General features: G+C 39.8%; 1 protein-coding gene across 1 annotated transcript; it reads right to left on the bottom strand.

Annotated features, from left to right (window-relative positions):
- Positions 1-224: 224 nt before the first annotated feature.
- tmed7 (transmembrane p24 trafficking protein 7) lies at positions 225-8,762 on the bottom strand. Its single transcript, XM_043711079.2, has 3 exons — positions 8,489-8,762; positions 4,250-4,495; positions 225-2,111 (listed from the first exon to the last, which is right to left on the bottom strand). The coding sequence occupies exons 1-3, from the start codon at positions 8,639-8,641 to the stop codon at positions 1,875-1,877; spliced, it is 636 nt and encodes a 211-aa protein (XP_043567014.1). The 5' UTR covers positions 8,642-8,762; the 3' UTR covers positions 225-1,874.
- Between the last annotated feature and the right edge of the window lie 7,171 nt (positions 8,763-15,933).

The raw sequence follows: 15,933 nt of genomic DNA, 5'->3' as shown, positions 1-15,933 counted from the left end.
TCATGTATACCCTGAGCTGAGATTACCCACTGCTGGCATATATTCAACTACAATAACCATCGATGACTACTGTGTTTAAGATCTTTCAGAACTGATATCAGATGCAGTGTTTTATATTTTGTATTATCCAACTTCATAGACCTTTCTTCTTGCATCTACTGATAAACTTCCCAAAGCAGGTTTGCGTTTCAATTCCTGAAAACTGAATGAAACTGAATAATAACTCAGATTGATTAGCTAGTGGTTTATGATATAAATACAAGATGCACAATTCTTATGAATACAATATCGTTTTTTCAATAATTTATGCATTTGTAACAAATTCTGTGTTTGCATTGATACAAAATAAAATCAAGCACTCATTGTTTAAGAATTTACAGTGCAACGTGAACATTTTTAATTAAATGAAACAGTTTTAAACACAAGAACTTATCCCAAGTACACATTTTAATAGTTACTATTCTATTATTACTGATCAGACTTGTAATTCCCAGATGTACTATCACAATTGGTTTTATGCCAAAAGCAAGCTTGCATACAAACATCCATTAGTGTACAATTTATTCAGTGGTGTGGGTACTGGAAAAAACAAACTATGCATAACCAAACTTCTGATTATTTAAGTGGGCAATTAATGTTAAATATAGGGAAATGGCAGAAGAAAAATAATCAAATTCTTAATTGGGCAGCATTTAACCTACAATTCTTAAGCATAAAATGCCAACAAAACCAATTGAAGCTCCCATTTAATAGATTTATCATGACCCTGCACTTGACCATTGAATTCTGCTGATTGATTACAATTTTAAAAGTTCTTCTCTTCCTTTAAAGAAAGCATCTATAAAGACTTGACCCTAAACATAATATATAGATTTTTTTATTTAAAAAATCAATTTCATTCAGTGAGAAAACATGCTATGGATAATTTGTTATCCCCTTTACATTTCTAAGCAGAAAAAAATTTACACCCTGCCACATACAATAACCCCAAATTCCTCCTCTTAATCCTTACTGGCTTGATTTACTCAACACTTGTTTATTATTTCAGATTACCAATGTACACAAAATAAACAAAGTCTCACAAAACAAAACAACTTTATTATAAAACAACATCTTGCCTTGAAAAGCATATTTTTCTAACCTTACCAACCTTATAAAATGGCTATTCCACTATCATCATAACTGTTAGTAAACTATGTCAATTTAAAGGGCATGTTAAAATAGGAAAAACATTTACAAGATGTAACCTGACTAGATTTATGTTGAAATACTGTCATTTACGCACAACCACGTGCAATGGAAAAGGTACAAAAATTGCTTCTCAATGCAAATAGCAGTATGCTTAAGAACTGCTTTAGTATTTCTATAGTTACATCACTTTAACAAACCAAAAGCACAAGTGATAATTCAATCTGATTCCTGCTGCTTGTTCAAGAAAGGTCTTAAAACATCTGGATGCCTAACAGACTAATGGTGATAAGTGAAGGTAGTTGGGTTTTAAGTTAGCTTTGATACCTTAAGGTCAAACAATTAATGTTCAATTTTATTACAGCAAAGTCTGAGATGTGTCACTGATTACATATTTCAAAAGATGCACGAACTAGGAATCATGTGACAAAGCAAAATTATCAATGGCTTTGTCCCCATTGTGGACATAGCTCATTGCGTAGATAGCTGTTGTGACATCCAGCTGTTGTAAAATGTTAACATTCTATCTTCAAATATCTGATCTGCTAAATAACCCAAAGTGATGAGAAAATCAGCTCAAGAAGGATTTTAATCTTAACAGTTTTCTTGAACTTAATCTTCAAACACACAAGATACTGAACTGAAAACTGTCAGGTACTGCTTCAGCTTTATGCCACAGCTACTTGTTATGAACCTACACGTGTGGAAGTGGTTCTTTTGTCTGAGAAGAAGCTCCTAAGGAGAACCACCTGGCCAAGACTCACAACCAACAAGATAAGAGCTTCACCTATGGACCAAAAAGCAACCCTTGAGTTGAGGTCCTCAGCACGACTTCGACCTTGTGCTTCCCTGAGACGGAAATGAGTTTGGTAATCGATGACAGATTTCATGGCTTCGTGCATTGTGACACAAGCTGACTCCATCTGTTTCATTTTAAAAGTGAAAGCATAAGTATGGTGAACAAAATAAAGAATCTAATTTTAAGAAAAATATTTCATTTACTCACATCAAAACCCATAGTACTGTACAGTAAATCAACAATATTAAAATGTCACTCACCAAGAAATTTTTAGCAAAGAATTTATTCTATCAAGTCTTATCTCATTTGTTACCAGTACTTTGTTAACCTTCAGCTGCCTACATAATTTTTTACATTTACTAAAATTGATTCATCCCCAATGCATTCTGAATTATTAATCAAAATATGTTCCAAACTGCATGTAAATCAACAATTTAAATACTTGACACTATTATTAGCTAAAGCAATTTCCCATTGAAGTTTAGATTCATCACACTGTCAAGTCCTACTTTAAAGCACAAATGTGTAGACAGTAGAATTTATTGTGTTTTGTATATTTCTCAACAGAATAGGAAGAGCTGCTTTAAAGATCTTATTTCAGTTCAATTTATAATCACATGAATCACAGATCAAAGAAATCAATGAAAATAAGTATCCATAACATCAAAATTAACTTATCTAAGTAAAACCATTCATCTTAGAACCAATCCTTGCTAAAACTGTTTCCAAAGTTCTGCTAGTAGTAAGTTAGAGATGAAGTTAGACCAGTTATAAAATAATGTTCTAATACTCATTGCAATACTATCCTAGTGGGATATCTGATGGAACCTGTGTTATTACTCATGATTACATTTAAAATTTAGGGACATTAAAGTTTGTCTACAATTGTTCTTGCATTAATTGTCTAGAAAACGTTTTTAGGATTCTTGAAAGATTAAGACAAAAATTACTTTATACAACCAAAAATTTAATTACTTTTGAAACTCAACACTGACCTCAACTTATCTAAAGGATAACATACTTATTGAAAATATATATAGTTTAACTGAAAACGTTGTTAAACAAATTTTATTTTGAAACTACAAAGGGCACAGGGGCTCTGTTTAATACAAAAAGTGTCGAACAATGAGTTTTACCTCCACAGCTTATGTTTTATGAATGGCTCAAGAAAGATCAAGATGGGAATTAGGGATTGAATATAGATATATTTTTAAAGCTGGGGGAAACACTGTTACTCCTCTTGACCCAGAAGCAGCTGATGGATCCAGCTCCCCTCAGCTCACTGCAGAATATCCCTAAAAGATTCTGACAATATGAATTCAAATTAAATCACAAAAAATGAGGCACAGCCTTCTTAAAAGGCTTTGATGACTAAACTGCAGCCCAACAGCAGATTGATCTCCGGATCCTCACATTCCTTCCGTTAAAATCAGGAGAAGGCCGGCAGGTTGCTGTTGCAGACTCAACATTACAAATTGCCCCAACCCAAGTCCATCGATTTAAAAAAAGTTAAAATTAACCATTCAGCGATCTTGCAAATACAGGTATTAGGAAAACAAACTTGAGGAGTTTGTCTTATGAAGAGAGATTGTAGTTAGCCAATGTGCTCAAGGGTTTATAAGCATAAGAGGAGGTTTAATTAGATATATAAAAGGTGCTGAAGGGGAATGACACAGACGTAGTAGAGTGCCTGTTTCCCTTTGTAGGACTATCTAGAACAAGAAGCCATAGTTTTAGGAATAAAGATAGCAGATTTAAGACAGATGTGGAGAAATTCTCTCCAAGGGTGTGAATCTGTGGAATTCACTACCCCAGTGTGAGATAGATGCCAGGGCACAGTAAGATTGAGGAGATAGATGACAGGTTTTTAATTAATGAATTGAAGGGTTATAGAGAGAGGGGGGGCAGGAAAGAGGAGACCAAGATGAGATCAGCCATGATTGCATTAAATGACAAAGCAGATTGGAGGGACTGAATTGCCTACTCCTGCTCAGTTCTTATAGCAATGCAAAATTACTCTAATAAATACAGTCAAGTACATTATTTCTCCTCATTAACAAATAATACCATTTGTCCCTTATTGGTGCACAGGCTGTTAATCAAATCAAAATTTATTTCCAGAAATTATTACTGTTGAAGTTGGCAGTATCTTTTGAGATTTTAAAAAAGACCGGTAAATTGAAAGGAATTTTTTTGTGCTAAAACTTAATCAACTTGAAATAGAATCTATTAAAAATTTCAAAGAACATAGTGCTCTAGTACCTGAGTCAATGCAGAGACTCTGTTTTCATTGGGAAATAAAGGCGGGTCATCCCCAACCTGGAAATCAAAATACACAGTTTTGTGTGTGAAGGTGGAAAACTCATTGCTGAAACAGAACTTATACGTTCCATTTTTAGCAGCTGTGAAGGTGAAACTGTCGTACTGTTTCTTCATCTCTTTGTACAAAACCGCACCGTCAGCATCTTCGAGCCGACAGTCAACATCGTAATGACCACCAGTAATGACCTGTTAAATATGCAAAAGATTAAACAACTTAGGCACATTAAAATGACAAGTGTCAAGCAATTAAACAGAAAACATCAACACAAGCATAAAATTTTCTCAAAAAAATTTACAAAGAAAAGGTTTCACCGACTTGTAGACTTTATTTCAGTTAAATCTGAAAATGTTGGAAACATTCAGGAGTATCTGTAAAAAGAGTTAATGCTTCTGCTCAACCTGAAACATTTACTGTTCTTCCTCTGTACAGATGCTACTACAGCTACTTTGCTAATTTCAGATTTCCGTTATCCAGAGTGTTGCCTTTGCTTCAGCTAAATCAGACTTTATAATATTCAATAAACTTGTATTAAATTCTGGTTTTCATAATTTCAAGCAGTCGACATGTTAGGATTGAAAGGGAAAACACGATGGCCCAGATTTTCTGATGGCTAGATGGTTGTTTCTGTGGCGTTGACTTCAGAGTTGGGCATTGGGACCTTGCAGAATCTGAGCAGGTGAATTGGAGAAATGTGCCTGAGAAATCTAAATTTTCAAATGTCAATTTCCCTGCATTTGGAACCCACCAGAAGGTTGAAGTGTTCAGACTTAATTAAGCTAATAGTTAACCAGGAAAAGTACAGTATGTTTTTCATCCTCAAAATGCCTGGGTAACTATTCAATAAAATTCCTTACTCACCACTAGCACCCCTCCCCATCTATACTCACTCAATATCTGACACCCCACTTCCAATCCAACCGACATTAGCACCTTCTTTCCAGCCTGATCCCCCGTCTTAACCTCTAAACACGTATCCATTAACCTGAGACAGTAGTTCATCGCCTCTCCTGCTGGTTTCAAGGATTTCTGAGCAGGTTCCTAACAGGGGTCTCCTGGCCCAGAATCTCCAAAGCACAAATCATTCAAGGGTACTTGGGTCATTTTAAAATTTGATCAAGGTTAGAATTAGGGTTCCAATACTAAATATAGACTATACTTCACCCAAGACGCGACCCAATTAAATTTTTGATATCAAACAAAACAGTCTGTAAGAGATGCTAAAAACTTATTTTTGAGAGATTATTAGGCACCATCTATTGGGTAGTAAATGAACAGCATTTGGATCTCCACAGTGATTTTCCACAAATTTCAGCCACAGGAAAATCAGAGACAAGAAAGAAATTAAGGGCCCATTCAATGGGCGGCACGATTGCTTAGTGGTTAGCACTGCTGCCCCACAGCACCAGGGTCCCAGGTTCAATTCTAGCCTCAGGCAACTGTGTGTGGAGTTTGCACATTCTCCCTGTATCTGCGTAGGTTTTCTCTGGGTGCTCCGGTTTCCTCCCACAAACCAAAGATGTGCGGGTCAGGTGAATTGGCCATGCTAAATTGTCTATAGTGTTAGGTGCGTTAGTCAAGAGGGGGGTGAGTTACTCTTCGGAGGGTCGGTGTGGACCAAAAGGCCTGTTTCCACACTGTAGGGAATCTAATCTAATTGAAATACAGGTCAAGGAAGTCCACAAAACTTGTGCTTCAAGACAACAAATTCATCTAATCTTAGTGGTATAAATTTAAAATATTTGAATTGTACTTTCAGATTACATGCACATTATAATGATTTGTCTGGTGAACATTACGCAGGAAACTTGAAAACTAAGTCTAAGATTGCACATGCGTGTTTGGGAACAGGTCAATTTCAATAACGCATAAAACAAACATGGCTTAATATGTTTGAGACAGAAAACGGATGTTGAATTATGGCAGGCAATTTGGAACTAGACTAAGATCAAGGCATCCTTATTTTTCAGGTGCAATGGTTTCTCAATATGGAAGTCACATACGTAGAGATCAAATAAAATCTGTCTTATCCACATGAAAAACATATTGGGGAACACCAACTATGGAGAAAAGAATGAATTTGCTACAGAAATCGCTTGCATGTAGCTCATAAACAATCTAAGTGCAAGTTCAAATTGCTTTTTCAAGTACCTGCTGACATCAAAATCAAACACCAAACGGTCTAAAATTACACAAAGTATAACTGACAGTTCACATTTAGACATGATCAATGACAATTTGAAAGAAAATGCCAGCAGAGGCTTGTCACCTGAATACAGTATATACAAGATAACATACAGCTCCTGATTAACACCAAACTGGAAACACCCCATCTTAAACAAATCCTACTGCGAAGGGTTAAGTATATGGATAAGTGAGGGGGGCTACCATTTCAGATCAATGGTTGAAGGCTTATGATAAATTTGGGATGGAATCAGGTTAGAAAGGGGTTGCAGGTGTCAGTCAGATCAGAAGTGGGGTGTTGAAAATCAAGGGCTGTAGTATGAGTGGTTACTCAGGGCTCAGTTTAACCATCATTCAGAAGTTACAGTAGGTTTTGCATCCTCTAACCTTTCCTGGTTAACTTATTGGAGTCTTAACACTCCATATTTGCATTTTGAGGGCTCTTCTGGGACATTCCAGATGCTGGAAAATTTGTCAAATAGAGATTAACTGCCCATTTACAAGCTGTTCTGTAGATTAACAAGACTAACTTGCCGAAACATGTCTGCCAGAATTTGGAACACTCGTGGAGATTAGAAACGCAATCAGTTTAATTTGAACTAATTTGATGAGTACAGGTAACAATAGTTGGAAGTGTTATCAGTACACCGTTTTTAATTTGTGTTATCCAATGAGGAGAGGTTCAACAGGCTAGGAAAGTACCTGAAATTTAGAAGAATAAGAGGTGGCTTGATTTAACCATTATAAAAACCCAAGAGGTCCTGGCAAGGAGGTTGAGGTGAAGATTTATGCTCTTATGATAGAATCTAGAGCTAGGGGTCACAGTTTTAAAATCAGACATTTTGCATTTAAAACAAAGATTAAGCAAAATATATTTCTCTGACAGTCGAGTGTCTTTGGAACTCTCTTCCTGAGGTGGTGGTGGGAGCATTGTACTTGAACATTTTTTAAGTCACATGTAAAGATAGTCTTCATAAGTAACAGGGGTGAAAAGCCATCTGACAGACAGGAAACCAGATGAGCTTACAATCACATCGACCACAATCTTACTAAGTGACAGAACAGGCTGGAGGGGTGAATGGCTTCTTCATAAGCATTATGTTTGTAATTTCAAAAATACATTTTTTCCTATTAAATGCACCTCAAAAGATGAACATTGATCTTCCTTCCTGCACAGTAGCTTCTCCTCCATAAAGGGAGGACAAAAACATTCCAGATCACTTTCATTTCACAGCTATATTATCAAACAATTTGATTCAAATGGATAGATATTAACATTGATTATCAGAAGCTGATCTTAAAAGAGGAAAGGGGTGGAAAGATTTAGAGTGGTAATTCCAGAATGTAAGGTTTTAAAAGTTGAAGGCACAGACACAAAAAGTTGAGTGCTTAAAACAGGGAATGTAGAAGTGGTTAGAAATGAAGGCAACAGATCCTTAGAGTATGTGTACCTAGAAATGATTAGAGATGGGGCATTCAGAGTAGAATGCACAACGTTTGATCAGCTAATGAGTCCGGCTAGGATTATATTGGAAGAGTCAAGTTTGGAGAGAACTAAGGCAGAACTGAGAGTTTCAGCAGATAAGCCAAACAACTTTACATAAAAAGTGCAGATGTGAATAGAAGACCATCGCTGGATTAAAAAGTGTTAACCAAGGTAGCAAACAGTCCAGGTTCACACACGGGCAGCAACGGCAGGGGGTATTGACGCCAGCTCCTTGACTGTCACGGGCACAATGAATACTGTGTACAAGGAGAAAATTAAAACCACACCCTCAATCGGACTTGTAGCCCAGAGAATGCGACATACGCCAATATTTACAGCGCGTACCCAGATATAACACAATCTTCACCACCCACCCACCTCTCTGCTGGTTCATCTACCCCCATCACTCCATCTTTAGAGCTACCACAGTTCCTCAGCTGCAATATCCCGGTCTCACTGAAACCACATCTCCCCCTCCCAGGCCCTGGCCCTGGCCCCGGCCTGGCCTGACCTGGAACTCCAGTGTACACTTGGTGCCCTGCACGATGTCCTCGTAGAAACACTGCTTGGCGTTGTCGGGTAATTCGAAGGTGAGCTCGGAGCCCCGGAGCAGCGCCACCAGAAGCTGGGCCCACAGAAGCTGCAGTAAGAGCCTGGCCCACATGCCGGCTCGAACAGACCTTGCCGGGATGAACGGGGAACGGGTGAAGTTTCACAGCCGACAGCGAGGTCCCCGCGGACGGATTTAAAAGTGAAGCGGCGGCTGCGGCTCCTAGGCGCTAAAGCTCCCGGATGTCGAGACGCAGGAACCAGACGTGGCACCGCAGCTCTACCCGGATGTGTAACCTCTCACCCCCGCCAAGGAGGACACTGCACCTGCGCGGTCATGCTGCTTCTCAACCAGTCAGTATGGGAGGGAGGCAGCTTGCTGGTAGTGACAGTAATGCTGAGCTCAAAGCCGACAACATTTTGATGATCTGGCATCCCTAGACAAACCTGTTGTGCTTGCAGGGCTTGAAATAAAAGAAAAGAGATGCAGGGAGAAGATAGTAATTAGATATGAGCATTTAACATTTAATTACAACTTGAATATTGCTCAAAAAAAGGAACATGTCACTGTTGGAATTTTTCATTTTCCGGCAGATGCAGGAATTCCAAATTTCAAAACAAACACCAATTTGTACTGCACGACAAAAAAGTGCTGATTGCATTTTCCTTATGTGAAGCATTGCAGTGGAACCAGTGAGTAGTTATCCCCAACAAAAGCAGAAATGCTGTGCTTGACAAAGGATCATTGGACTCAACTTTAACTCTGTTTTCTTTCCACAGCTGCTGTAAGACTTGCTACCTTTCTCTAACACTTTCCACTTTTGTTTCAGATCTCCTGCATTTGTAGTTCTTGCTTTTTTTCTCACAATCTTAATCACTTCTATCAGATTGCCCCTCAACCTCCTGTGTTCCAGTGAAAAGAAACCCAGTCTATCCAACCTTTTTTCATAGCTAAAATCCCCATACCAGGCAACATCCTGGTAAACTTTTTCTGTACCCTCTCCAAAGCATCCAGATCCTTCTGGTAGTGTGGTGACCAGAACTGTATGCAATATTTCAAGTGTGGCCTAACTAAAGTTGTATAAAGCTGCAGCATAACTTATCTGTCCTTGTACTCAATGCTCCTCCCAGTGAAGGCAAGCATGCCATAGGGCTTTTTTTAACTATCTTATTTACCTATGCAGCCACCTTCTCCTTCAAGTGGGAGGCCTTTAAAAGTGAAATAGCTAGAGTTCAAGGTCTATATGTTCCTGTAAGGGTGAAAGGCCAGGTTGACAGGAATAGGAAACCCTGGATGATGAGATATTGAGGCTTTGAACATAAAAAAAAAGAAAGAGGTATGCCTGAAGTCCCAGCATCTGGGATCAATGGAATCCCTGGAGGTATATAGGGGATACGGGAGTTTATGAAGAAGGAAATCAGGAGGGTGAAAAGGGGGCACAAGATAGCCTTGGCTGAAAAGATGTTCTTTAAGTATATTAAAGGAAAAAGAATAACTAGAGAGAGAATAGGACCCCTCAAGAACCAAATTGATCATGTATGTGTAGAACTGCAGGAGATGGGCAAGGACTTCAATGAGTATTTCTTCTCTGCGTTTACCGTGGAGGAGGACATGAAGACTTAGGAACTTCGGGAAGTTTGTGGTCATATCTTGGGGACAGTCCGTATCACAGTTGAAGAGATGTTGGATGTATTAGAAAGTATGAAGGTGGATAAACCACCTGGTCCTGACCAGATATATCCAAGAACACTGCAAGAGGCTGCAAAAGAAATTGCAGGGGCTGTGACTGATATTTATGCATCATCATTAGCCTAGAAGAGTACCTTAAAGACTGGAGGGTAACGAATGTTGTACACTTATTCAAGAAGGGCTGCAAAGAAAAACTTTGGAAATATAGACCAGTAAGCCTACCATCCGTGGTAGGTAAGTTACTTGAGAAGATTCTGAGAGATGAGATATACATGCATTTGGAAAGAGAGGGTTTGATTAGGAATAGTCAGCATGGCTTTGGGGGAGATCATGCCTTACAAATGTGTTAGAGTTCTTTGATAAAATGAGATGAGGGCAGGGTGATAGATGCAATTTGTATGGATTTCAGTAAAGCCTTTGATAAGGAGATCATGCCTTACAAATGTGTTAGAGTTCTTTGATAAAATAACCAGATGAGGGCAGGGTGATAGATGCAATTTGTATGGATTTCAGTAAAGCCTTTGATAAGGTTCCACATGGCAGGCTGCTGTGGAAGGTTAGATCGCATGGAATGCAGCATGAGCTGGCAAATTGGATACACAATTGGCTTGATGGTAGGAAGCAGAGGGTTATAATAGAAGGATGCTTGTTGGATCGGAGGCCTGTGACTAGTGGGTTGGTGCTAGGTCCATTGCTGTTTGTTATCTATTTTGAGGATTTGGATGAGAATGTACAAGGTATGATTAGTAAATTTGCAGATGACACTATAATAGGAGGTATCTGTGAGGAAGCTAATCAAAAATTGCAGGAGGACCTTAATCAGCTGGGCAAATGGGCTGAGAAATGATAAATGGAATTTAATATAGATAATTATGAGATCTTGCATTTTGGAAAGTCACATTAAGGTAGGAGTTTCATGGTGAATGGTAGCACCTTAGGAGTATAGTGGAACAGAGGGACATTGGAGTTAAGGTGCACGTTTCTCTGAAAGTGGAGTCACATGTAGACAGGGCGGTGAAGAAGGCTTTTGGCGCATTAGCCTTCATCAGTCAGGACATTGAGTATGGAAGTTGGGAAGTTATGTTGCAGTCATACAGAACATTGGTGAGGCTGCATTTGAAATATTGTGTTCAGTTGGGTCACCTTGTTATAGGAAGGATGTTATTAAACTGGAAAGAGTGCAGAAGGAATTTACAAGGATGTTGCCAGGACTCAACGGTCTGGACCAGCTAGGATTTTTTCGTTTAGAGCTTAGGAGATTGAGGGGGATCTTATAGAATTGTGTAAGAATATGAGAGGCATGGATAGAGTGAATGCACTCAGTCTATTTCCCAGGGTTGGGGAACCAAGGACTAGAGGGCATCAATTTAAGGTTATGGGGAAAGAATAAAAGGGAACCTAAGGGGCAACTTTTTGTACACAGAGGCTGGTATGCCTGTGGATTGAGCTGCTAGCAGCAGAGGTTGAAGCAAGTACATTAACAACATTTAAAAGGCATTTGAACAAATACATGGATAGGAAAGGTTTAGAAGGATATGGACCAAGTGCAGGGAATTGAGGTTAGCCTTGATGGACATTTTGGTTGGCATGGACCTGTTTGGGCCAAAGGCCCTGTCTCCATTCTGTAGGACTCTATGATTTTCTATGGCTATGACTCTATCTGTGGAACTCCACACCCAGATAGAGTGGGAAGTATTTTCCCAAGGGGCCAATTACTAGGGGACACAGGTTCAAAGTGCAAGGGAAGAGGTTTAAAAGTGATGTGTGAGGCAAGGTTTTCACACAAAAGATGTGAGTGCCTGGAATGCATTGCCAGAGGTGGTGGTGGAAGCAAATACTATAGTAGCATTCAAGAAGCACCTGGATGAAGACATAAATAGAGGTATACGGATCCTGCAAGTGAAGACAGTTTTATTATGGAAGGGCAAGATTTGTCAGCACAGGCATTGAGGGCCAGAGGCCTAATCCTGTGCAGTATTCTTCTTCCTTGTTCTTCTTGTTTTCATTTCGATATTGTTTCATTCTGTTTCAAATTCCACATTTCGATATAACTTGGAAAATCTTTGATTCCCTTACCTAATGAGCATATATCAACCTCTGCCTTTAAAACAACAATGACTTCAAGTTCTGAGGTAGAGAATTCCAAAGTTGCAAATCTTCTCAGAGAAAAATAAAATTCTCATTGTTCCTGAAAGGGCAACCCAGACATTCAAGCAGTGTGTCCTAATTTTAGACTCAGTCATGAGTAAGCAGCCTTTCTGCACTCACCTTTCTGACACTGTTCAAGATTCTATATCATTCAATCAAGGTACCCTCACTCTTCTGAACTCCAGTGGAAACTCCTTTTCTCATAAGACAATCCCCTCATTCCAAGTTTCAATCTATTACATTTTTAATAAACTACTAACAATGCATTTAGACCCTTTCTTAAATAAGGAGACCAAAATTGCACACAATATTTGAGATATGATCTCACCAACACCATTTTTGGTAATTCAAGATGGAGGACGGGAGAAAATTGTGGCAGTAAGAGCTGCTCCTTTTTTTTTTGAGGTATTTTCAGTGTTGGACCTGATTTCCTCAAATTCTAGGAGCAGTATTTACTGTTTCATAAGGTGTTGCATTGTTTGGGAACTTGGCAGTGACCACACGGGAAGTGATTCAGAAGTAAGAGAAAGTGAGGACTACAGATGCTCGAGATCAGAGCTTAAAAATGTGTTGCTGGAAAAGCGCAGCAGGTCAGGCAGCATCAAAGGAGCAGGAGAATCGACGTTTCGGGAATAAGCCCTTCTTCTTTCCTGAAGAAGGGCTTATGTCCGAAACGTCGATTTTGATGCTGCCTGACCTGCTACGCTTTTCCAGCAACACAATTTTAAACAGAGAAGTAAACCTATACTGCTGTCTGACCCAGTAATAACCTGCACAGCTGCTGCCTTTGCTGTTTGGTTTCAAGTATCTCTGGACATTGGAGTTCGTTCTAGGGAAAATAAACAAACAGCAAAATTCCCAGGTGACCTTTGAGAAACCTGTGTGTGGGAGGCCACAGTAGCAGGAGTCATAAAATCATTAAGTCATAGAGATGTACAGCACAGAAGCAGACCCTTCGGTCCAACTTGTCCATGCCGACCAGATATCCTAATCTAATCTAGTCCCATTTGCCAGCACTTGGCCAGCAGCTAAGTATCTTTTTAAAGTGTAACCTTACTGGTTTTCTTTTATAAATCTACAATTGAGAGTAGAATGAGTTCTTTTTTGATTGTATGGTTTTATTGAGATCTGTCTCTTGATTTAACTTCAAAAGTATAAAAATATTAGTACTAAGTAAGCCTGGAGCAGTGTTTTTTAGAGCAGCAAGATAATGCTATTTTCTGGGTCTGTAGATTGTTAAGGTGTAAAGATGGCCTTTAGTAGAATGATGTGCTTTTCCTGTTGGATGTGGGAGATCAGAGAGAGTTTCCATGCTATTGATGATTAGATTAGATTACTTAGAGTGTTGAAACAGGCCCTTCGGCCCAACAAGTCCACACCGACCCGCTGAAGCGCAAACCACCCATACCCCTACATTATCCCTTTAACCTAACACTACGGGCAATTCAGCATGGCCAATTCACCTGACCCGCACATCTTTGGTCTGTGGGAGGAAACCGGAGCACCCGGACGAAACCCACGCAGACACGGGGAGAATGTGCAAACTCCACACAGTCAGTCGCCTGAGTCAGGAATTGAACCCGGGTCTCTGGCGCTGTGAGGCAGCAGTGCTAACCACTGTGCCACCGTGCCGCCCACGCATTATGTCTGCAGGAATGTGATTCCTATCCTATGGATTGGTTGGAGCGGCAGTTAAAGGCAATGAGGAATTTACAGGAGCAAGAGTGTGTAATGGATGGTAGTTGCAGGGAGAGAGATAAACCAAAGATACAGATAGATGGGTTACCTCCAGGAAAGATAGGAGAAGGAGGCAGGTAATGCAGGAGTCTCCTGGGGCTATCCTGTGGCATCCCACAGTGTGCTTTATTCGGAAAATAATGCGGACTGTAACGCACTCTCAGGGACCAGCAGGAAGTTGTTATACACATTAGAGCTAACGACGTAGGAAGAGGAACAAGATTCTGAGGAAACAATATCGGAAGTTAGGAGGAATTTGAAAAGGAGATCCTCAAGGGTAGTAATATCTGGATTAGTCCTGGTGACATGAGCTAGTTAGGGTAGGAATAGTAGATGAATGTGTGGCTGAGGACCTGGTGCAGGAGAGGATTCACATTTTTGAATCATTGGAATTTCTTTTGGGGTAGAAGTGACCTGTATAATAAGGATGGATTGCACCTGAAATAGAAGGGGACTAATATTGGGCAGGACGATTTACTACAGCTGCTCGGGATGATTTAAACTAGTAAAGGGTAAGGGAGGTGGATGTGACCCAGAAGATAGTGAGGAAACAGATCAGTCTGAGACTGGTACAGTTAGGAAGAGGAATGAGCCAAACAGACAGGACAGGCAGGAACAAAATAAAGAATGAGGTAAGACTGATAAATTAAACTGCATTTATTTCAGTGCGAGAAACATAACAGATAAGGTAGATGAACTGAGGGCATGGGTCGGGAACATGGGACTGGGATATCATAGCAATTACAGACACATGGACAGGACTGGCAGCTTAATGTTCCAGGGTATAGATGCTACAGCAAGGAGAAAGTGAGGTCTGCAGATGCTGGAGATCAGAGCTGAAAATGTGTTGCAGGAAAAGCGCAGCAGGCCAGGCAGCATCCAGGGAACAGGAGAATCGACGTTTCGGGCATAATTCCTGAAGAAGGGCTTATGCCCGAAACGTCGATTCTCCTGTTCCCTGGATGCTGCCTGACCTGCTGCACTTTTCCAGCAACACATTTTCATGCTACAGCAAGGACCAAGGTAGGGAAGGAGGGTGTGTGGCAAGAGAGAGGGGGTGGCAAGAGAGGAGGGGGTGTGGTATTTTGATTAATTATAACATTATGGCTGATTTAAGGAGGATATTCCTGGGTATACGTACGGGGAAGTTATTTGGGTGGAACTGAAAAATAAGAAAGGGATGAGCACCTTATTGGGATTGTACTATAGACCCCCGATAATCAGTGGGAAATTGAGAAATAAATTTATAAGGAGATCTCAATTACCTGTAAGAATGATAGGATGGTTGTGTTGCGGGATTTTAACTTTCTAAACAAAGCCTGGGCCTACCATAGGGTTAAGGATTTAGATAGAGAGGAATTTGTTAAGAGTGTACAAGAACATTTTCTGGTCCAGTATGTGGATGTACCCACTAGACAAGGTGCAAAACTTGACCTACTCTTGGGAAATAAGACAGAGCAGGTGTCTGAGGTGACGTGGGGGAGCACTTTGGGGCCACTGACCATAATTCTATTAGTTTTAAAATAGTGATGGGAAAGGTCAGACCAGATCTAAAAGTAAAGGTCCTAAATTAGAGAAGGACCATTTTGGAAGGTATTAGGCAAGAACTTTCAAAAGTTGATTGAGGATAGGTGTTTGCAGGTAAAGGGACAGCTGGAAAATGGGAAGCCTTCAGAAATGAGATAACGAGAGTCCAGAGACAACATGTTCCTGTTAGGGTTTAAGGACAAGTCTGTTGGTGTAGGAAATGCTGGAAATTGAGGTATTGGTCAAGAATATGAAGGAAGCATATGTCAGGTATAGACAGCAGAGATCAAGTAAATCCCTAGAAG

The sequence above is a fragment of the Chiloscyllium plagiosum genome, unplaced genomic scaffold (genome assembly GCF_037043375.1).
Source record: "Chiloscyllium plagiosum isolate Xiang-an unplaced genomic scaffold, Cpla_swu_hap1 HiC_scaffold_2, whole genome shotgun sequence".
Lineage (NCBI taxonomy): Eukaryota > Metazoa > Chordata > Chondrichthyes > Orectolobiformes > Hemiscylliidae > Chiloscyllium > Chiloscyllium plagiosum.
This window is presented reverse-complemented; position numbering and strand designations above follow the sequence as displayed.